The sequence below is a fragment of the Hydractinia symbiolongicarpus genome, chromosome 8, assembly GCF_029227915.1.
Source record: "Hydractinia symbiolongicarpus strain clone_291-10 chromosome 8, HSymV2.1, whole genome shotgun sequence".
NCBI classification, from domain to species: Eukaryota; Metazoa; Cnidaria; class Hydrozoa; order Anthoathecata; family Hydractiniidae; genus Hydractinia; species Hydractinia symbiolongicarpus.
The window spans coordinates 11,152,912-11,175,314 of NC_079882.1; the positions used below are offsets into that span (position 1 = coordinate 11,152,912).

Consider the following 22,403-nt stretch of genomic DNA (forward strand, 5'->3'; position numbering starts at 1 on the left):
GCTTGCAGGATAGGTTCTACTTGGAAAAAGTTCAGAGAGTTACTTCCTTTGTTGATTAGCAGAGTCTTGTCAATTGAGTTAAAAGGTAGGTTGTATGAGGCCTGTGTAAGAAGTGTTATGTTGTACGGTAGTGAGACATGGGCAGTGAAGCAGGAAGATCTTGACCGTTTAGAAAGGAATAATATGAGAATGGTTAGGTGGATGTGTAACGCCAGTCCGAGAGACAAGAAGAGTTCAGATGAGCTAAAAAGCAGGCTAAGTAATCGTAGAATTAAAGATTTTATCCAGATAAGAAGATTGAATTGGCTGGGGCACTTGGAAAGAATGGAGGGGGATAATTGGTTAAGAAAGTGTAGAGACTCGATAGTTCCTGGAGCAAACCCCAGAGGCAGACCAAGAAAGACTTAGCAGGAGGTTATAAGGACAGACTTGATACAGAGGAAGGTGAGTTTAGATCTAACACAGTTTAGATCAGATTGTAAGAGGGTCATTAATATACCCCGTCCAACCCATGCTAGCATGGAAAACGGACGTTAAGCCGAGAATGATGATGATGATGATGTGTCCTCTGAGCAACCCAAGTTTACAGTATAAAAAACACAGGCTGGTAAATCGACAAAAAAAAAATTAAAATAATTAATTAAAGAGAATTAATTAAAAATCAACAAAGCTTTCAGAAACTTGGTGCTATTTCTAAATGAGAAGTCCCAGCCATATTTCATTATTTGTTTTAAATATATCAGTTTGCAGTACTTTTGCCATCCATTTTAATTTTTTTTGTCAATTTTTTTTCAATTATTAAGTGAAATGTTTATAGAAGACAGAGTATGAACCAGCCAGCGCAGTCTCCCCACCCCCATAAGTGAGAAACACAAGAAGTGTGTGAAAAAAAAGAAAGGCATGAGTTTTACCATTTTTTTGGTTTATTTTTTAAAAAAAAGAACAACTCTTTTTGGTAAAATATTTATTAACAACATTTCGGCCTTACAACGGCCATTATCAAGTACAAAGTTCAAACACCACAAAATTCGATATATACAACGTGTGACGTTTCTCTGTAGGGACAATGTTATGGATTAGTATTGGGAAGAAAAAAATACAAAAGCATTGATGCAATGTTTCTATTGACGGCCTCTATTACAGCAACGCGAAACCGTACAACATTTGAAAGTTAGAGCTTGCGAACATATGGGTTTTTCCTCTCTGACTGGAAAAGCTGTCAAAACTTAAAATTCCAGTGCTGTGCTAGAACATGTAATATACTCCAATTACATACTGAGTTTTGACAACTTGGGTATACTCTCCACCACATATACTTATTTTGATTTAGAACTTAAAGAGAGCTTGTTAATCAGTAGGGACAAACCTATACTTTGAACCCATTGTTTGGTTTATTGTTATCAATGTCTTGTATGTCTTCACATCCATAAGAATTTGCCATGGCATTCAGCAATGACATACTGCTTTCATAATTGACACTGATGGTGGTAAAAATATAAACATATCATGACTTTTTAATAAATGATTTTTTACGAACATCAACAAATTAACTTTTTTGTAAAAAGTTACATTATATACAAGATAGTGCCATAAAAAGTTACCTATGCATTGTAAAACAACATTTGTTTCGAAATAAATAATAGAAGAATGAATATTTAACTTAGCCACTGACGAGAAAAAACGGTGTTTAATTAGTTTTTCCTACAAAAATTTAATTTACCCACAAGTGATATGAAACTGTTCTAAATGATATAGTTAAAACTTGATGCAAATATTGATTGTTTAATCAATAAATTTTTGCTAAACACTTTATACTTTGTCAAAAATAAACACTCTGAATAAACACTATTTTTTGTTGCTAAAATTTCAACTGTAATTTTAACTGTACGTTTTTCTATCATAAAAGGAAATGTCAAATTTTAACCGTCACTTACCGTTGATTGGCCATTATTTTAGGTACTGTGATCTAAGCAAATTCGCAAAAATTGAACTGTCTTCTACAACAAATTTTCACATAGTTTAGTTTATATGTTCTAGATTTAAAAACACTGTATAACAAAATACGGCAATATTAAACTAGTTGCGTTTTCAATATTTTCAACAAAATTAAATGATTTATAATTTTCATATGGTGGTGTTTTCATCATTTCAAAATTAAATAAGGTGTTTTTAACATTTACACAGCCACAACGATTTTCACCTCTAGTTTTGCACAATTAGCAAAACATTTAGGATATATTGCAAGAACCAATAAAGATTTTCAAAAACTTCTAGACAACTTTTACAAGCTCAACATGTTTTTTCAGGGGAGGTAAGCTTTAAAGAGTAAATGCAAGTCAGAAAATTGAATTCATTAAGTCAAAGTATCTTAATCAGATAATATACAATACTTTGCTGTCACCACTTTCACTAAATTGAATCAACACTGCATGTGAGCTGATGTAATCATGTAATTTACATGCACCAGTCAATGGTTTCTTTAAAAATAATATTGTTTAGGTGTTAATAAAATCAAACCAAATTGATTTTAATAAATCAATTTTTGCAGGTTTTTAATAATTTTAGCTTGATTGCAGTATTATTTTTTGGGGAAATACATTACAATTTTAAACAAACTTTAGATCAATATTTTTTTCTAAATATTGAATTGCAAAATAGTTGTGTGTACTTAGACCTTAGACCATTTTTCTTTTAAATCAGTTATTTTTGCTGTTTTCCTGAATATTTATATGGGATAGCCATCCCAGTGTTGCAAAAACTGTTATAAATGGGTCGTGCATTCTGAATTTATGTATGCACCAGCATTGCCTACCTAACCACTGTTGTCTACCATTTTGTTTTTCTTGTTGTTGTTGCCACATATAATGTGTATTTCAAAGGAAACAGCTAAGTCTAAGCCCTTTATATAATCTCATATTTCACAGTCAAGGTTATAGTTTATATCTTAGTTTTGTGATTTATTCTTATCCCCCTCTTGGTCCTTATCGTTCCATCTCCTTGGTTCTATATGCGAATCAAATAGATAATTTCTGATAGGTTTAAGATTGTAGTTAATATTCTATCTTCTTATACTAGATGTGAATTTCATAAAATAAAAATGACTGTAAATATAGACCAGTGGATTGAAATCGCAAAAGACTGCAAATATTTACCTGAAACTGATTTGAAGGTATAGTATTGTTAAATGTTGTTGCTAACACAGTAATTATTTGTAATTCTCTCTTTCAATTCTCAATGGATGATTTAGAAACTTTGTGACTATGTGAGTGATCTCTTACTTGAAGAATCAAATGTTCAACCTGTATCCACCCCAGTCACAGTATGTGGTGATATTCATGGACAAGTATGATACTAATTAGTTGTTGTTATTTTTTGACGACATAATTCTTTTGGGGAAAAAAAATAAAAATTTCCAAATTAGCCTGAAATTTTAAAATAAGCTCAAACCTCTTGTCACAGCATGTAAAGTATAATTCTTCCAGCGATTCATCATCTATATACAAAATTGAATCATCCACCCTTTTTTGTGACTGCCTCCTAACTAAGAATTAGGTTTGCAATTAAATTGTTTAGATGTTACAATGGCATTCAAGTTAGCAGAAAATTTGAAATTATATATGTATTATTATTATTAACGAGTAGCTATATATTTTTCTAGTTTTATGACTTAGAAGAGTTGTTTCGGACTGGTGGCCAAGTTCCTGATACAAGTTATATTTTTATGGTGAGCTCCTCATTAACATGTCACTATGAACATTTAACAATTACATAATTTTTATGGTGAGCTCCTCATTAACCTGTCACTATGAACATTTAACAATTACATATTTGATATTTTTCTAATATTTTTTTTCTTGTAGGGTGATTTTGTTGATAGGGGTTATTACAGTTTGGAAACATGGACAAGATTGTTAACTTTAAAAGCGAAGTAAGTGAACCATTAGGTGTTTTGCTTTAACTTAAAGTAACCTTATCTCTATTCAACTATAAACAAGAAAATCATTGTTAAAGATATTATTTTGGTTTGTCTGTTTAGTATTCATATTATTGTGGAAAGTTTATAATTTCTTGCACATTTAGTTTAGTAGGCGATGTTTAAGGAGATCCTTCTCCCGTCATTAGGGAAAAAAATGATGATGTAGAGTACTATTTATAATTGCAGAGGATCGCCCACTAAACTATCATGTGCAAGAAATGATAAGCTTTTCATAATAATAATCGTTGCTGTCATACACAAGAAGATATGGCGTATAAATCTGTTTTTGGTTGCGTATCACTGGAAATCTTGTGCAGCTCATTTACTCCAATAAATGAACAATATATGGAATCACAAATTTTTTGTTTATTATTATTTTTAGATATCCAAAACATGTCACACTTTTGCGTGGCAACCACGAAAGTCGACAAATCACACAAGTATATGGATTTTATGGTAAGAACTTATTTTTTATTTACGTATAAGAAATTATGGCAAATGTATAAATATATGTCCCCCTTGAAATGCATAAACACTTATTGCTATGTTTATTGGTGGAAATCTTTGTAAGTGATACCTCTTGAAATGATCTTTTCTTCTTATAGATGAATGCATGTCTAAATATGGAAATGCAAATGCATGGAGATATTGTTGTACAGTATTCGATTTGCTCACTGTTGCTGCGGTATGTGGTACCAAACTGAAAAAAATCTTTTTGTTGCAATTGTAACTCAAATGCATGATCTTCGTATTTTGACTTTCTTTTTGCTTTAGATCATTGACAGCGAGGTGTTGTGTTTGCATGGAGGCCTTTCACCAGAACTGAGAACTATAGACCAAGTATATATATTTTTAAAACATTTTTTCTTCTTTTTATTTAGTTTTCAGTTATTTTTTTTTTTTGCTAAACTTCATCTTCACATACAACGCAAATCCTTTCTCTTTAGATGAGGACGATTGAGCGAAATATGGAGATCCCACACAAAGGAGCATTTTGTGATATCCTTTCTTACTCTATGTCATAAATCCTTTTTTTAATTCTGCTTTTAATTTTATTTATCGTAAGATATGAAAAAAAAGGTGAAACTTTCCATCAAGTTTGATCGTATAGATCTTTAACTGATATTTTTACATATTGTGTGGTCTGACCCAGATGAAGTGAGCACATGGGCAATGAGTCCTCGTGGTGCTGGGTGGCTGTTTGGAAGGAAAGTTACAAATGAGGTACGTAGATACCTTTTGAATTGAATTGAAGTGTAACTTCGTTAGCTGGTGATTCACAAGCCTTTATATTATTGTGTCAAGATTACTTCTTCTTTATTATATCTGTGCTGATCTTTTCAAAAAATTTGGTGAATTAAGAAAATAAAACCAAATAAAGAAATACAGCTATCGCTTTTAAATCTAAAATAAACCCTACTTCTGTATATACTTTGTTCGATACTTAAATGAAGGTGTGCCAGAGGATCTTAACTGATTAGATAGCACTAAAATTTTTCTGTATTTTGTCATATTCCTATTGCATTTGGAAATGTATTATTTCAATATAGCATTTGTCAATTCCGATTTTCCGAACTGATTTCGTTGCTAAACAGCTATAACGTGTACTCCACTACTGAATAAGGTTCAAAAAATGAACTCAGATTGTCTCTCTTTGCAAATAATTCTTTGCCTTTTTGTGTATACTTTTTGTGCGACCTTCTTGTATGCCGTTCGTTTGTATCTGCGTTGCTCTTAAGAATCTTTTTGATCATACGGTCGATATCTCCTGTTCTAGGTAGTAATTTTGTATTTTCTGATTATGCGTCCAAAAAATCTTGTGTATAACTTCCTAACATAGTGATTACAAACATCCTTATTTGCTTCCCTAATGTAGCCATTTTTTAACCACGAAATATTGTCTTAAATCAAATGATTATTTAACTCTCGAGCAGTATACTGTCAGTGCATGCAATTTAGACATAGATTGATATTTTACCAATTAAGCCTGTACAACTAGTAAGGGGGATTGTATTATAAAGTGGGTGCTTTTATGTCAACCTAAAGTTTGGTTGTATCGGCTTTCCCTGCACCAATCTTCAGAATCAAAAAGTATAATATTGCTTGTGTATTGCAAAATTGTGTTTGAAAATGCAAGCAATCACTTATTTGTTCCAGTGAAATGAGTGGACGAGAAGTTTAGACAATACTTTTTTTATTCCCCCTAAATTGAATTTTTCACGGTATAAAATATTTTAACGTCAAGATATTTACCATGTATCTCCCTCCTTCGCATCGGATTGATATGAGTGTACTCAGATGTGTAGGTCATCCCAAATACAAGCCTACTTGCATTGATTTTACACATCAGTGGGAGAGAGCGATACATCAAATAATCATTACCAAGGTGGGTGACCAGTAAAGTGACACAAGATATCATTTTTATTCTGTTCTGTAAAATACACAACAATTTTGTCGTATGTCAAATTATGTCATTTAAAGTACAACTCGTAATCTCAATGCTGTAAATAACAAGGTTGTCACGCCTCCACAAATCTCCTCTAACAGTAGTTTTTCAATAATTTCTCATCTAATCTCCTCAATTTTAGTTTTATATTTTATTCCGTTTTATTACTTTTAAGATGCACAGAAATGCTACCTGAATACAACAATTATTTGTGTTTTACTCACAGCTCTCATTACCTAAAACACATCACATTTCTCAATTTCTTTGAAAAACTCTCCTTTCGTGTGAAAATGACCGATCTTAAAAAAGATTCCATAGTCCAATCAATAATCTTTAAATCTCCCCAAATTTAACTGCCCAAGTAAGGATTTTATTTGGTTCTAAAATCAGTTTTTTCCATTAAGCAGACAAGTGGGGCACAGGTATTAGTTCGGTTTTAATGAAATAGTGTCTCACGTTTTATCATTTTGGGCATCTTTATACCTTCAGGTTCTGTAGACAAGGGGGTATTGGCTATTGTAAATACAGAGCATTTTTAGAATTAATTTTCTGAGTTGTGAATTAAATGATCTTTCTATTTCCTGTTGTAGTGTGAGTATTTTATAGATCGTAAGCTTCACCGTTTTTACTTTGTAGTTTATGAATTTGAATAATTTGGATTTGATATGTCGCGCACATCAACTGGTCCATGAAGGTTATAAGTATATGTTTGAAGAGAAGCTTGTGACTGTTTGGTCCGCTCCTAACTATTGTTACCGCTGTGGAAATATAGCCGCAGTACTTTCGTTTACTGATGCTAAAACCCGTGATGCAAAATTATTTCAAGCTGTTCCTGATGACGATCGAGTCATACCATCGCGCACAACAACGCCATATTTTTTATGATTATATCTGCTATAAATTGGAACTGGCTTTGGGCTATTTTGGAGCACAGCGTGAAAAGACACTTATATAGACAAGTCTTGAAGTTTTTAACTTAAACGTTTGAGGTAAACATCTTTCCCGAATTTCCCTAAGCAAAATCTTAGTGCTGAAAAAATTTGGTTAATTTGGCGAGTTGTTGTCAAGTAGATTTACATCAAATTTAAAGCATTTGATTATTTGCCAATTTAAATTCATAAATTTAAAGGGAAAATACAGTTAACATTTGTTCATTTGTAATATGCTTTTAAAAGTTTTATAATTTAATATGTTTTCAATACGGATTTCGAATATTTAATCTATTTTTTGAAAAATATTGAGACAAAGCTAACGTTGGTAAATAAATTCGGGAAAGGTGTATAAGGACAAAGTAAGAAGTACCAATAAAATTATTTTACGTTCTTCTAATTAATTCCCATCAACACTAACAAAGAAAATTGGTGAGATATTTGCACTCAGCTTTCCGTAGAATGGAATTAGCTATTTGTTTTGTATTTATGTAGATTTTGATAAATAAAAACTCGACTCTTACCTCTAACAAGTTTTTTAAAGAAAATTTTAAAACTAAGTAAACACCCTGTGGACATTGTTAGGTCTGATGACAGTAGTATATTGACTCCTAGAAAGCCCGCAATTGACGTTTTAGAGTTGTGAGTGTTGGAAAGCACATTGTCTGCCAGTATTATAGGTTCGATTTCTTTAATTTTTTATTCACATTTTCCCTTGTACATTTTTTTGTACTTTTTTCGGTTTTTCGAGTGAACTTGAAATAGAAAGGAGCATGGATTACCAATGAGATTCGTCTATTCATTCCAGTGCTACTTTATTGGGATGAATTTTCGGGGCGATTAAATTTCGCGGATTTTGACCTAATCCGTGGATGACTACTTTTGTTGTTGTGTTATTTACTTGGCTTTACGTCTGCTTTCTGAAAATAAGTTGAACCATGATGCATAATTATACTGTCTCATTTTCACTATTTTTTACTTTACTCCTTAACCCTTCAAAGCCCTTAGACGACGGGGGCTTTTTCTCTCATTTTCCTGAAATTTTGGCAAATTTCTCTAACTATTTCTCGAATTTTTACATAGATGCTCGTGAAAAATCCCTCAAAATTAAGCCTAAGCATAGCATAACATGAACTGAAATTCAGTAACTCTTAATAGTAGCCTATTGTAACTAGTAAATTTAAAATATAATATCATTTTATTCATTCTCCTTTTGACCTCCATCTATAAGTAAGTAGTTGTTTGATGGACTGACTTTCAAAACTTGATCATTTCAGGAGGAATATATAAAGTTTGTTTTCATATATTATGCTCTGCCAAATAATACAAGGTAACCTAGTTGTAAATTGAAAGCTCCATGAATCAATACATATTAACTGGCAAAAAACTGTTTTCATATATTCTGCTTCGCCGCCCTATAAAAAACAATATTTTAAAACATATTTCATGGGAATAAAAACAAGTTCGTTTTATATGAAAGTTTTTACCTTATGAAACTTTTTAAGTTATGAAAAAATCTTGATTAGATTTCGAGATGTAAGCCTTGAAAGTTTAGATAATTATGCGGAATTATGACATCGTTGATTAAATGCTGAGAAACAATTGGCATGAATGATAATGGAAATAACTAAATAATAATATTCTTGATATGTTCAAAATATCAGACCGAATAGGTAAAAACATATTTACGTCACCACATACGTTGATAAACCCTTAAAAAGCACCTCATTTACATCAAGTATGTTAATGTCAAGTATCTGAGTCAAAAATCTTAAGTACCGATCAAGATTTTTCAAAATAATTACAGATTCTTGGACAACTTTTCAAGTTCTTTCATATGAAATCAACTTTTTTTGCGCGGGAGGTAAGCTTTAATCTCAAAACATGTTTACAACATGCTTTTTATTGTTTAACCTAATTATGTATGTACCGTTTGCTTAAAATAACGACGACATATTTTGCCAACATTAAAAAAAACGTTTTAAACATTTACCTTTTCATTTAACCCTTCAGGTTTTAGCTCACGCGCACCTCCACCCCGACCCCTTTTCAGAATTGCTTTGTTATAGCATACCTTTTTTGTTTCTACGAAAACTTGAATTTCAATTGGAAGCCATGTTTGAAAATTTCACACCAATAAAATGGCGTTAAAAGTATAATATGGATAAGTTCTGTTCTGATTCTAGTAAAAAGACATGTGAACAATTTCGGCGGAAGGTCCCTATTTTTTTTTAACCTAACCACTGAGATTGCGCAATAAAAGTCGACGCGTGGTACTAATAGAGAAATATGACCTGATTAGCTATGTATGATAAAAGCAGAGAAAAATACAGTTAGGCTTTTATTTCGTATAAATGGAAGCTATTTTGGAATTAATTGATCGTAAAAAGTAGTTCACGGTTTACTTGTGAAATTTAGGCGGATTAATGTTTTAAACATAAACTGTAATTAACTGTGTTGCAATAAAATTTACAACGGTTTTTGATCGTGTCAATTTCTACTTAGCCAAACGTGCGATTGTTTTTTTTTAAAAAAAAACGGCAAAATACCATCAGATTTTGAAATCTTCGATGTACACAAATACCCGAAAAAGTCCTGGAAAGGAGAGTGGAGACAACATAGTATTTTTTCAACTTCCAACGTTTTAACTAATAAACAGATTCCATTAATGCGCAACACATAAAATTTGGCGCCAATTCCACAGATTTCAACATTTTTAATTGTCGTGGCTGTTTAACATTTCGAACCCTTGACACTTTTTAAGGAGAAGGATCCAAGGAAAATTTGATTTAGGAAAGTTAATAAGTTTAATTTAACTTAATAAATTTTTCCAAACTTACAGTGGGAGAAGGGTGTTGTATTAGAAAAACGGAGGTGCTAAAAAAATTCATTTTCAAACGAGACATTGAGACGTGAATGTCTTGGGAGCCTGAGCAAGAAAATTAAAAGATTTTGTGTAAACAAAGCTTATGATGCGCATGCTCGTAGCTTAATTAGTAAAGCCGAGCGACTGAAATTCTTTGGAGATCAGCTTTGCTTGAATAGAGAAATCACGTACGAAACGTCTGATATTCGTCGCCCCATTTCTAGAATTTGTCTAAAGAAAGCACCAATCAAATTGCGCAAAACTTCGTTAAATATTAATGATGTTTATTTTGTTAGAGATTCTCAAAAATGACTACGCATTCGCGCAATCATGCTTATAAAATCTTATAGAACCTAAACCTGTCTCTCTCTTTTCTTCCTAATTTAAATTTCTCCAAATGCTAAAAAAATATTTAAAAATCACTGTGAAACGTCCTCAGGAAACGCTTATATTTTCCTTTCCTTTCTAACATTCGTATCTTCCTAATTTGATTAAAATTTCAAGTCTTTTTGGAAGAATTCCTTCTCATGCTCTTACGTGTATTTTTGTATACGAATAAAAATCGGGTCTGAGACAGACTTTTCTTATCTATTGCGCCTTTTTCAACCTGATTTGTTTTCACTTTTTTTCAAAATTTTAAAGCTTGCCTCCTGTGAAAAAACTAGTTGGCTTCATACGAAAGAGCTTGAAAAGTTGTTTATGTGTCTTTTATTTCTTTTGAAAAATCTCGATCGGTTCTTAAGATTTTGGGCTTAGATATTATTTATTATAGATATACATATATATTGTAGATTTGATAATGCTAATTAATGCATGACGTCATGTACTTGATGTATATGAGGTCTGTTTTAAGGGTTTATCAAGGTACGTGGTGATGTAGTTTTCACCTATCCAGTTAGATAGTTGTAACATTTTACATAAATATTAATACTTAGTTAACTTGAATATCATTCATACTAGCAATTTTTTAAGGCATCTAATGGGTGATGTCATGATTCCGCATAATAAGCTAAACTTTCAAGACTTATATCTCGTAAACCCTAGGGGTCTTTTATTCTGTTTCTGTCGGAACAAAAGGCCGAAAAATAAAAACAAAATGAGAATAACCGCTTTCTGTCATTGCTTTTAAAACTAAGAAAAATGTCTGTCTGAATTTTGTCATACAATAATCCAATCCAAGTTGTGTTTTTAGTAATAAGAAAAAAAGTAAGAACAAAATAAGAACGAAATAAGAACAGATCAGGCGGAAACAGGCGTAAAAAAATGAGAACATTCATCCCTGGGTCAGACTTTCCTGGTTCTTACAAAAAGGATGCGCGTAAGGCAATCTCTCCTTCTAACTTTTTCAGTGAATTTTAAATTTGTTAAATAATTTTGAATCCGTATTGCGATCCTTAAACTTGATAATGACACATACGTGAATGTGATATCTATAATGATGCAGTACCGTTAGAAGATCTTATCAATCAACAAACCGGAAACAATCACTTTATTGATATAATAATAAGAAAAATGATTCTGGTTTGCGATTATTACAGATGATGATAGCAAATGATCAAATCGGAAATAGTTTGCATATTAATAACCTAAGTAATTGCATGACTGAGAATGTGACATGCAAATTGTAATTCCATTGAAAGAAGAAAAAATCTTGCTCAGCTAGTGTTCGCATGAATTCTCGATTCAATCAGTGAGGGCCAACATCAAAAAATCAAAATATTTAAAACTAAAACATTTGTTAAGAACAAAAAGAAAAGGATTTCTCAATCTCGTTATAGCTTTTTTATATAAACATAGCAAGTGCTTAGATTGTTTTTTAATTAAGTCTGTAGATTTTGTTTTAGAGATGAAAAAAAAAATTGCTACACGCATTTGTTAAAATCAATTTTTCGAAACGCGTGGTTTAATAGCTACAACAAGACTGAAGAATCATTCGTTAAAATATGATCTCTAAGATCCTATATAGTTAGTTAATAATACAATATTGGAACAAAATAATTATTCTAAATCTTACTTTGAAATAAATATTCTACAAAATCTACATGTATGTTTTTAAAAAACGTTTTTGGTCGTCAAAAGGCAAAAATAATGTCTTCACCAATTTTTTCCTGCTGGAGACATGGTGTGTATAAACGTATTATCAAGATTTTTCGACATTTTGTAAAAAATGTCTTTATATACAATTCTTGCCTTCCTTTGTCCATTCTCAGCATTATATGCCTCGATGTTTTCTTCTTTCCACATTTCATGTGTGTCTCGCTGGGATACTTTATCCTCCAATCCCAGTAAGGAGGTAATATCAAAACCAGACCTGCCAGGGCTTTTTATACGTTTGGGAGATCGAGAACGATATTCGGTTGGTTCTTCCAAAATACGTTTCCTACTATAGTCTCGCTCCGAGTGCTCTGTTCTGTACGAATAATGTGGGTTTATATCATGTTTTCTAAGGTTCATTAACATACTTGCTCCTACAAATACATCAACATTAGGTGCCGACCCTCTTGAAGGCGTGTCTCGTACGTACATATTCAAAGCTGATGATGATCTTCTTCGCGTATGCACAGGGTTAATGTACTCGTCAAAACTTTCTCTTCCTCTGCTATATAATCTCTCTCTCTCATATTTAGGAGTGGAGCGTTGCAAGTGATACTCTGCCTCCAACATTTTCTTACGCCTGTATATATGTTCGTCTGACACATCTATCAGATCTGTTCTGCGTTTTATCATTTGTGGGCTTGAAGTGCGGTGCTTCCAGATGAGGTTTGGGCTCGAGGCTGGCGAGCACTTGCTATCATCACTTAAGTCACTGTACCTTGATTCGTTTGAACTCGGTCCAGGGTATAATTTAGAAATGAAAGGTGAATAGGTATTTGACATGTAAAAGGATTCTCTGCCGAGCGCATCGGCATGTATAAGGGGAGGTGCTTGTCTTTTCACCACGTGCGTGTTTTGCGGTGAACGCCTTTCTGTTGTTTCAGAATTCGAAACTGGAATAGGTGCGATGTGTGGTCGTAGTGTTGGTTCGATTCGAAAGCCACTTGAAAAACGTTCATAAGAACTACAAAAAAATGTTAGGAATTTATTTATTAAGGGACGACACTTGTTGTGCTTGGCAAAGGAAATCCTCAAAAAATCAAAGCGTCAAATTTCTGATCAAGACACACGCAAACTTTCTTGGTTTTTATAAAAAAAGTAAGGGAATTTTATTTTATGAACATTTTTCTACGAACGTTTCTGAGATACACTTTTTTATATAAACAATAAATTTTTGCACTTTGTCCAAACATTGTTTAGCTACTAACGCTAAAAACGCCCCAAAAATTGTTTACCCATTGTTTACCTGGGTAAGATTATTTTCAAAGTATTTATTTCATTTATACTATAATTCATCACTAATTCTCTATCAATTTTAACAATTTTTGGGGCGATTGTTCAAATTTGGCATTGTTTATATATAAATAAGCGTAAGGATTTTAAAAATTTGTTACTCACAAATCGGAGTGTTCCACTGTCGTTCTTGGATTGAATGTAGCACCAGGTCGGTCTTCCATATCAGGAATAAAGTCAATAGAAGAGTTTGTACCACTGCTAGCTGGTGTTGCAAACACTACAAGTGTGTTTAAATGTTTTTGTTCGCGCCCTTCTTGTATAGTTGACCGGCGCAGATGACCGGTGAACTGAAATGTCCGGTACGCTGTATAGAATCGACTGCTGCAGCTAAACGCACATTTCATACGACAGATAAAATGACGACGAGCTACTCCATGGTTAGGACCTATTTGATGAAAGACTTATAAAATTATTTATGAAAGACTTAGAAATACAATATAAACAAACAAACAGTCGGTCAAAATTGTCTCCACTTAAGAGTAAAAGAAGTTCTAAGTTGTTTTTAGTTTATACCAAAACAAGTGGTCTGTTTTTAACCAACCAGGATTTATAATTTAATCGCTGTCCAAGTATTTTAAAGATACAAGATGCCCTGATGACGAAGTTGGCATACATCCCTTTTTTACCATGAAAGGTTTTAAGCCTCATATTAACAGGAAAACCATTGAAGTAAAGTCTTGTGTGTGGGAGGTTGAAAAAATGCCCTCACCTTTATGATTTGCGACTGTGTTTGGTCGCAAGTTATAAAGCTTGGTATACATGTCTGTCACATGACAATAATTTTTTGTTAAAAAGTGACAAGGTCCTATTTTATTTGTAGTTTTGTTTAAAAATGAAATAAAAAATAATAGAAAGAAAGTAAGAAAAAAAATGTCACCTCTATTTTCGAAGTCGCGTGCTGCTGGAGAGTAGGAACTGGTGTTATTTGTGTAAGAAACCTTCTCGTGAGCCGTCTAAACAAACAGAACTTCCAAAAATAACTCCGATATTTATATATTTATTTTCCATGTCACAACATCGACACCCACCTCATTTAGTGTGTCAACTTCGCTGTTTCTATACATCATACTTGACTGGACGACACCGTGATCAGATGGATTCACGAATTGAAGAAAATTCTCATGAATTATACCAGCCTGTATTTAATAGAAGTAAAAAAATATTAGGAATGGCATTTTTTTTTCGTGCTGTGAATTCTGGGTTCAAGTTTCTTCTGCGAAAAAACTTCCCAAGCTGTTTCTTATGAAATCAATTTTTTTTTCGTAAAAAGTAAAATTAAAAAAAAAAAATATTTTTACACTTTATTTATTAAGATAGAGACTTCGGCCTATCGAACAGACAGATGCTTACCTGACAATAGCCAAGATAATCGCGCACAGACTCCGATACGAATAAAACTTTCATATCTTCAGTTAACACCAACAAAAACCCATCCAATGCCTAACAAATACAAAAACTGGAATTATAGAAAACAAAACTGATTTGTAGGGTTTTTTTTATGCATTGAATTATTTTACGAAGTTGGTAGAAAAATAACGCTATTTAAACAGTCTGATACAACTAGATTTTGTGCAGAAAAATACTTCAAATGAGACTTTGGAAAAAATATTTTACATTCCTAACTTTTTGTCTAATTTCATTTTGAACAGTCTAATAAGGTATATTCTTATTAAAAAAAAGCGCGTATAATACAGAAAGTTTTTTTAGAGCCATGAAACTTCACTGCACAGAAAACGCATCCTGCTTTATTTGCAGCGCACGTCACCACAGAATGACAGCCATCTAAAAGGATTTGTCATCCGGATGGGAGATTAGGAGCTTTGCTAAAATTATTTTTTGTTTAGGTAAAAATATAACGATTATAATTTAGTTAAGCATATATTATATGTGAAGCGATCAAGAATGTTATTCCTTGCAATTTTTGTAGTGTTGAAGAAAAATTCAACAAATGAATCAAGAATTTTGATTCAGAATATGAATAGAGAATAATAGTTTATTTCAGACATATACTTACATGAGAAAACATTTCAGATACAACCCCCGTTCCTTCCTGTATACTTTTTGATTGAAAGTCTGGCACATTTTTCTCCTCGGGGGGTCTTGTTGCAGTATTACCGCCGTGTTCAAAAACATGTTTCGTATCTAAATTTATAAATCGAGCCATTCAGAGGATCGCATGTCGCATTACAACGAATTGTTACATTCTCGTGGCAGGTGTGACCAGACATTCGCACGCGAAGTTTATAAATAGCATTCTTTCCACGACACGTCAATTTTAAGCACGAACAATTTTGTGTTTGAAAGAAAATTTAAGAATAGAATAAAATGTCACGAATGTCAAGCGGAGAATTTTTTTTTCTAAAAACAACCCTCACATATATCAAGTCTTTAAATGAAAAATTTAAATAAAATTTTTAAAAATATCCATGGTACAAAATTTAACAGAATATAGAAGGATGTATGCGAACAATTTTTCGGTTGCCGTAGCAAACTTTGTTTACTAAAATTTTAAAATTTCATTTTAAACAGATTTTCACATATAAGTTCGACCGAAAAAATAGTCTGTTGTTATAAAAAGTTCAAATTAGAAATTGGAAAAATAAATTTTTGAGACAGCAGCTGGACGGATTTTTAAGACCAGACATTACACCTTGGAGAAGGCCGAAACTAGCACTTTTCTTGTGACTATGCTTAAGATCAAAACTTCTGACACAGCTTAAACCTGAAAAGCTATGCGAACGCTGAGTGGACGGCACTATATCATACCATCTAAAGAAAAACAACACAATAATGCGCGGTCGCTGAAAATTCATCAAGTGAAACACCTCCAATCAAGCATAAACATTTCCGTACACAATATCTTGTCTGGGTTTGCTGGCAGTTTTTCTTACCTTTAAAAAAACTTTTCGCTCTAATATAGCTTACTGCCAGTCTTAGAATAGAACTTTTGTCTAATTTTATGATCACGCTTTCTGGAAACGGCAGAAGTTTTGCTAAGTTGTTGAATTCGATATTTACACGATCGCGATGTCGTTTCGAAGCGTTTCCTCTAAAAAAAAGAGTGCAAAAACTACATTATAAAAACAAACAAAAAAAAAATCAGGCCCAATTCACCTCACTGGCGTAGTACTAAATCTAATTTGCGAGGAGAGCTATCTTTAAAATCCTAAAAATTATGGACACCAACTTGTTGTTCGTGTGCAAAAATAACAACAACAAAAATTACCCTGTGAACTTCTTTTTTCTTTTGCTTCCGATTTCTGTTGGAGATAGAACTGCAACCCCACCACTAGTTTTTTCGTCAAAAGAACTCATTTTTAAAATGGCGGAAGAAGCGCAAACTATCGTTGCTAACAAATTCTTTTCTTGTTATAAATAAGTTGCTTTGACAGCCAATTTATGTCGCAGCATTGATTCCTGCTGATGTCGTCACTCTTCATAAGAACACCTCGACGTTATTCCACGTTTTTTTCTTCTTTACTTAACAATACTGTCTGAAAAATCATATATATGTACTTATGTATAAACGCGATTTGTCAGGGTCCTGACCTGTATGTTGTAATTCGGTTTTTTTATTATATTAATATTATTAGCCTTTTAAAAACGCTAAAACATATAATATTACGTATTTTATTGACACGAACTTCTGGTTTCAGACACAACAAAACTTCCACGAAAGAATAACAAGCGAATATAGAAAGAAACGTTTAATAACGTCTGGAATGAATCACGGAGGTCACGCAACCATAATTCTGAAAATTAAAGATGGTAGCTTTTAATAATAAACAAACCATTTCTCAAACGAACAAATTATTTTCTTTTTTAAATTTCTGCACATTTTTTGCAAAAAATGTTAACAAATTTTAGCCGCTATCTTTTGAGCTTTTAAATAAATTGTTACCACATTGTAAAAAGTACAAAAAAAACAGAAGAAAAAAAATTGTACGCAGTTTTTTTCGCTAGAGAAACTTTCTGTACAAAATTCAGACCCAATAGAATATGAGTGAACACAGACAGCCTCTGTATATTTTTATTGGGTCAGGGGCATAAAAATTGCGTCTAGAATATTTTTTCTTTGCTTTTATACACTGTACTTTTATATACTGTAAAAAAAATTTACGTGGAAAGTTTGCAGTGTAAAACTTCTTAATAAATCACGAATTAAAAACGAAGAGAGATTTTCGTGATACATGGTTGATTTTCTAAATTATATTTTTAAACAACTACGTTTTACCGACTGTCTCCTAACATTGAATGGTTTTTTTCTCTCTGAATTGAGTTTATAGTTTTTGGTTTAATTGGTAAAACGTATAGGTTGGTTTTTATTATTTTTATAGACCACGCAACATCTTGAAATTAGCCAATTGCATTTCGTGCATTAAAAATTAATACTTTGTCGCTACGTCGGTGTTATGTCTAGAAATTATGCAAATGAGGTTAATTCAGATTCAATAAGCGCATGCGCAAAGTTGTGTTCTCATTGAGGCGGCAAAAAACAAGTTGAAAACAAAAAGTTTAGCCTTCAATGTTATGATAGGTATTGCTTTGCTTTTTAAATGATTATTTTCATTCAAAAGGAGATTAGACAGAAATAATATAATCAAGATTAAATCAACTATTTCTAATAATCACACATTTTTTATAGTCTGGAAATTGTTGTTTTGAATTCAAAGTGTACTTTTTTGTTTACTTGGTGCAATTTTTTGTGCAATAAAGTATATACTCGTCCATACATCTAACAGGCCTCGCGAAGAAAATATCCACCGAATTTACTCTAAAAAATGCCAGTGTTTTTTCCTAGTGAACAAACAGTATTATCAAATTTGACTCAGCCTTTAATGTGGTTACAAATGTGTGTGTAAAGGAAATTCTTCAATTTAATTAAAAAAAAACTAATTAACAAATAACCCTTTAAGTTACATTTTCATCAAAGAAAAAACGTTACTTTTTACATCAATAAAAAAATAAACAACGTCTAAAATATTTTAACCTCTTAATAAAAATTACAATTCGAGAAGCTGGATAGAGCTTGTTTTTCAGCATTTTTAACTCAAGTAATGCTTAAAGTGATACATGCTACCCATTTTTCTTATTATCATTAGGATAATACAGAACCATACACATTTCTTTCCATACACACTCTTTCTATTTTTTTGTTCAAGCCTTTTATTTTTTAAAAAACTACATTCTATAATAACACTCACGTATTTTTATACAGGTAACTCTTTACTAAATGACAAAAATTATATCTTATTTAAAAACTTTTAAAGAGAAGTTTCGCCGTTGTATCTAATTTTATTTTGAATGTTTCTTTTAATATGTTTACCATTTTTATGAGTCATTGCGATATCTTAACGAGTATTTATTAAATATTTGTGAAAAAAAATTGACATTGTGATTATAACCTTTACAAAATGCAATAATACGTAGACAAGGATAAACGAAAGAAAAAAATGTTGATATTTAATGCATGAACCAAATAACACAAGAAGAAAGTGAATTCGTATTTCTCGAAAAAAAAAATTTGATGTCTGATGAACGAGCCTCAGGGGCCATTCAGGAATTACGTAACGCCTGAGGGTGAGGGGGGATGATCATTTTTGTTACGAACTCTTGTTTTATATCAGGGAGAAGGAGAAAATGAGTTTTTCATTAAAACTTCAGCTCACTGGTTTTTCTTATTTTTCGACTATATGTAGGCTACATTTGTTCTTATAAATTGATCTTAGAAAAAAAACTGTAACACCAACCTCGCCCCCAGGGCATCTTGTCTCTTTTTTAACATTGAGACGGCAATACGAACATAGCCCAGGGGAAGGCTGGTCCAATATGACAAATATGATAAACCTAATTGATTGATGTGCCACATAGTTATTACGTCACAAAAAACATTTTTACGAGGCGGCGAGTTTGTGACAAACAGGAGACATCAGAGTTGTAGCATTTTTTTTTTCAAAGTGAAAAATTTAATAAAAAGAAAGAAAATATACTTGTTTCCCAATGACAGGCTTTAATTTGTAGTTTTATGCACAGAATGAAATTACATAAGATAACTTAGCTGAGTGTTGCTCACTACACATGTCAATTGGGCTACACCCATTTTACTTGACATCATTGCAGATTAGCAAGCATGTTTTATTACTTTAATGTTTACCAAAAAAAAATATAAAAAGCCAGTCGTTTAACCGTCATAGCCATTTTATCATTGCATGCACATTTACCCAGTCTAATTCAAGAAAATTAACAGTGCAATAACATTTTAAATAATTTAAAAAGTTTTTGATTTGAAACTTGTTTTGGAATACGAAATACTTTAGGAGTACTTTTAAACCAATGTGATAACATAATTTTGCACGAGCCTTAACAAATTATATAGGCATTTTGAGGAAGAGTACAAAAACTTATACATTTTGATTCGTCTCGCCGTCCCGTTATTAAAAAGAGACAACAGGCGCTGGAAACGAGGTTGGTGTAACGTGTTACTCGTTGGTTAATTAAAAGAACTCTTTATAAAACAGAAAATCCATAAAACTATTTCCATCTTAGTTCGTTTTTTTCAAACCTAATTTCGATTAGTTGCAACTCCTGTCATAAGCATATAAATCTTACCTTTATAAAATCGCTAAAAAGTTGACAACAGTTGTAGTAAAAAATTAAAATAGAAAAACAAGTTTTAAAATAGGATAAGCTTTTCAGTTAAAACCATCCTCAGTCCATACATAGATGTAATTGTTGTAGTTGGTATTGACGAAACCAATTGCGCTCATTCTGTTAAGGAGACCTTTTGGGTTTTAAAAACAACAATTGTTTAACAATATAGTTAAAGGTTTCCAACCTTATTTCTATGTTCTTATTTGTGTAGTTCTGAAAAATAGGGAGATGTATGATCAGGTTGGCGAATAATGAATATTTTCAGGATTGGAAGAAACAAGTGATGTTGAAGTTATTGTAAAAAGATAGAGGCATATTAGCAAAAATGAAAAAATTGTTTTAAAATATTTTATTCCTATAATCTGTAAAGGAGAGCAGGCTTTTCTTAATATTGTCTTAATTTTTGATAAAAGCTCAGCCTTAACGTCTTATATGAAAAAAGGGCATATCAGCACTTGGAGAGCAGTGCAGGTTAACTTCTACTTACTGACAAATATACCACCACCATCAATAATATCAACTTATAACCAAATCATAAAGTGCATTGAAGTGCCAGGTAGTTGTCGAACGTACCTTATTTTTCTTAACCCCGAAAATGTTCATGAGACTGGTGTAGAGAATAAAAAAAAACAGGTGCTCAAGTGTCTGTGAGCGTTTTAGATTTCGTAAGAATTAAACTCTGTTTGTTTGTTTTTAAAAACATTCTTCTTTCACGCCTGTTGCTATCAGATTCACATATTCTTATATATCATATTTTCCAATATATATCTAACAAATACATGTACGAGCAGCTTACACAGATATAGAAATTGATTTTATTTAAAAGTCCTTAAGTTGTTTCAGCCATTTTGTGCCATTTAATAGGTAATATTTAGCAATTGTTTATATTTTCTTTTTCCACATCGCTGCTCTAAAGATTAAGACAACAAATGAGTGCGTCATTAGTCGGTGCCATTGCAATTTTGTGTAAATAACTCTTACATTCTGAATAACATTCGGTTGGGTCATAATCATAGCACTGTTGTATTTGAAAATATGGATAGTAGCTATTATAGCAAAAATCACTAAGAACATACATACTACTTTGGAACCAAGAACCAGATCGATGCGCTTTTTTTTGTTATGAGTCTACTGTTTTTTCAGGGCCGGCGAATCGAAAGAGAAAGTAGAGGGGCCAAATATGAGGAAGTATGTAAGGAGGCCCCACCCGGTTGGGGCCGACGGGCCTAGAAACTTTGTGAATTTAGGCCTCTGAAAGAGCCTTAAATGTGCCCCAATTTTCGAAATTTTTATCGGATACTAATCAAAAAAAGCCTTAATTCATGCAAAACTTATACTTAATTTCTGTTTCAGGTACCTTGTTTTTTTTTAAAAAATGCAACCATTTAAAACCATAAAGTACATTTTATGCAGATGAGAAACATTTATATTTATAACATTTATCCACATTTAAGAAAATGTGGATAAATGTTAGTTTCTCAGTAATTCTAGACTCTATTCTTTTGTACTTATGATCTGTTAAGAAGGCTGAGTTCGTTCTTAATATTTTATTAATTTTTGACCATAATCTTATCCTCAACGCTCTTGTTAAATAGGAGGCTCTTTTAATAAATCTTGTAGGCTATGTATTTTAAGGCTAGACACAAGACATCCAATGTTGTTTCCAGTATCAAAACATTACTTAAACCTTGTCTTTCTAAGCTGTTCTTTTTATTACTAAGCTCGAGGGTGTTGTTATAAATTCTTCGAAGAAAAAAAGATTACATTCATTTTGATAATCAAGACGCAGGGCTACAAACCAAGTTAAGTTATACTTAAAAAATAAATAACATTTATGACATCATCCAACCAAGCAAAACGTATTGAAAAATAACAACTTGTTTTTGATGTAGCAGATGTAAGTGTCTCACATTTAATTAATTAAACAACAACGAAATTTTAGAAAAGAAGTAAAAAGGAACCAGACATTGAGGTTGAAAAAAATTACAAAATTTTGTGTCGAAATCATAGCAACTCTTTTTTTAAAGCAGGTGAGTTAACCTTTGTTTATATCAAGGGGAAGAAGTTATCATTCATTTCTTTATTTACATCTCGCTGCATATTTTACTTTTAATGTATGGATGCCATACCATGTTCAAGAATAGA

General features: G+C 32.1%; 2 protein-coding genes across 2 annotated transcripts; one reads left to right on the top strand and one right to left on the bottom strand.

Moving 5' to 3' along the window:
• Window positions 1-2,864: 2,864 nt before the first annotated feature.
• Window positions 2,865-7,874, top strand: LOC130653715 (serine/threonine-protein phosphatase 6 catalytic subunit-like). The gene is made up of 12 exons (XM_057456230.1): window positions 2,865-2,868; window positions 2,925-2,929; window positions 3,023-3,169; window positions 3,248-3,343; window positions 3,659-3,724; window positions 3,861-3,928; window positions 4,359-4,432; window positions 4,582-4,661; window positions 4,751-4,816; window positions 4,924-4,975; window positions 5,109-5,200; window positions 7,059-7,874. The coding sequence occupies exons 1-12, from the start codon at window positions 2,865-2,867 to the stop codon at window positions 7,305-7,307; spliced, it is 999 nt and encodes a 332-aa protein (XP_057312213.1). The 3' UTR covers window positions 7,308-7,874.
• A 3,998-nt stretch (window positions 7,875-11,872) lies between these two features.
• LOC130655856 (uncharacterized) lies at window positions 11,873-17,362 on the bottom strand. Its single transcript, XM_057458672.1, has 8 exons — window positions 16,834-17,362; window positions 16,499-16,656; window positions 15,622-15,749; window positions 14,958-15,047; window positions 14,636-14,743; window positions 14,485-14,560; window positions 13,710-13,992; window positions 11,873-13,275 (listed from the first exon to the last, which is right to left on the bottom strand). Exons 1-8 carry the CDS (start codon window positions 16,920-16,922, stop codon window positions 12,312-12,314), a joined length of 1,896 nt encoding a protein of 631 aa, XP_057314655.1. The 5' UTR covers window positions 16,923-17,362; the 3' UTR covers window positions 11,873-12,311.
• Between the last annotated feature and the right edge of the window lie 5,041 nt (window positions 17,363-22,403).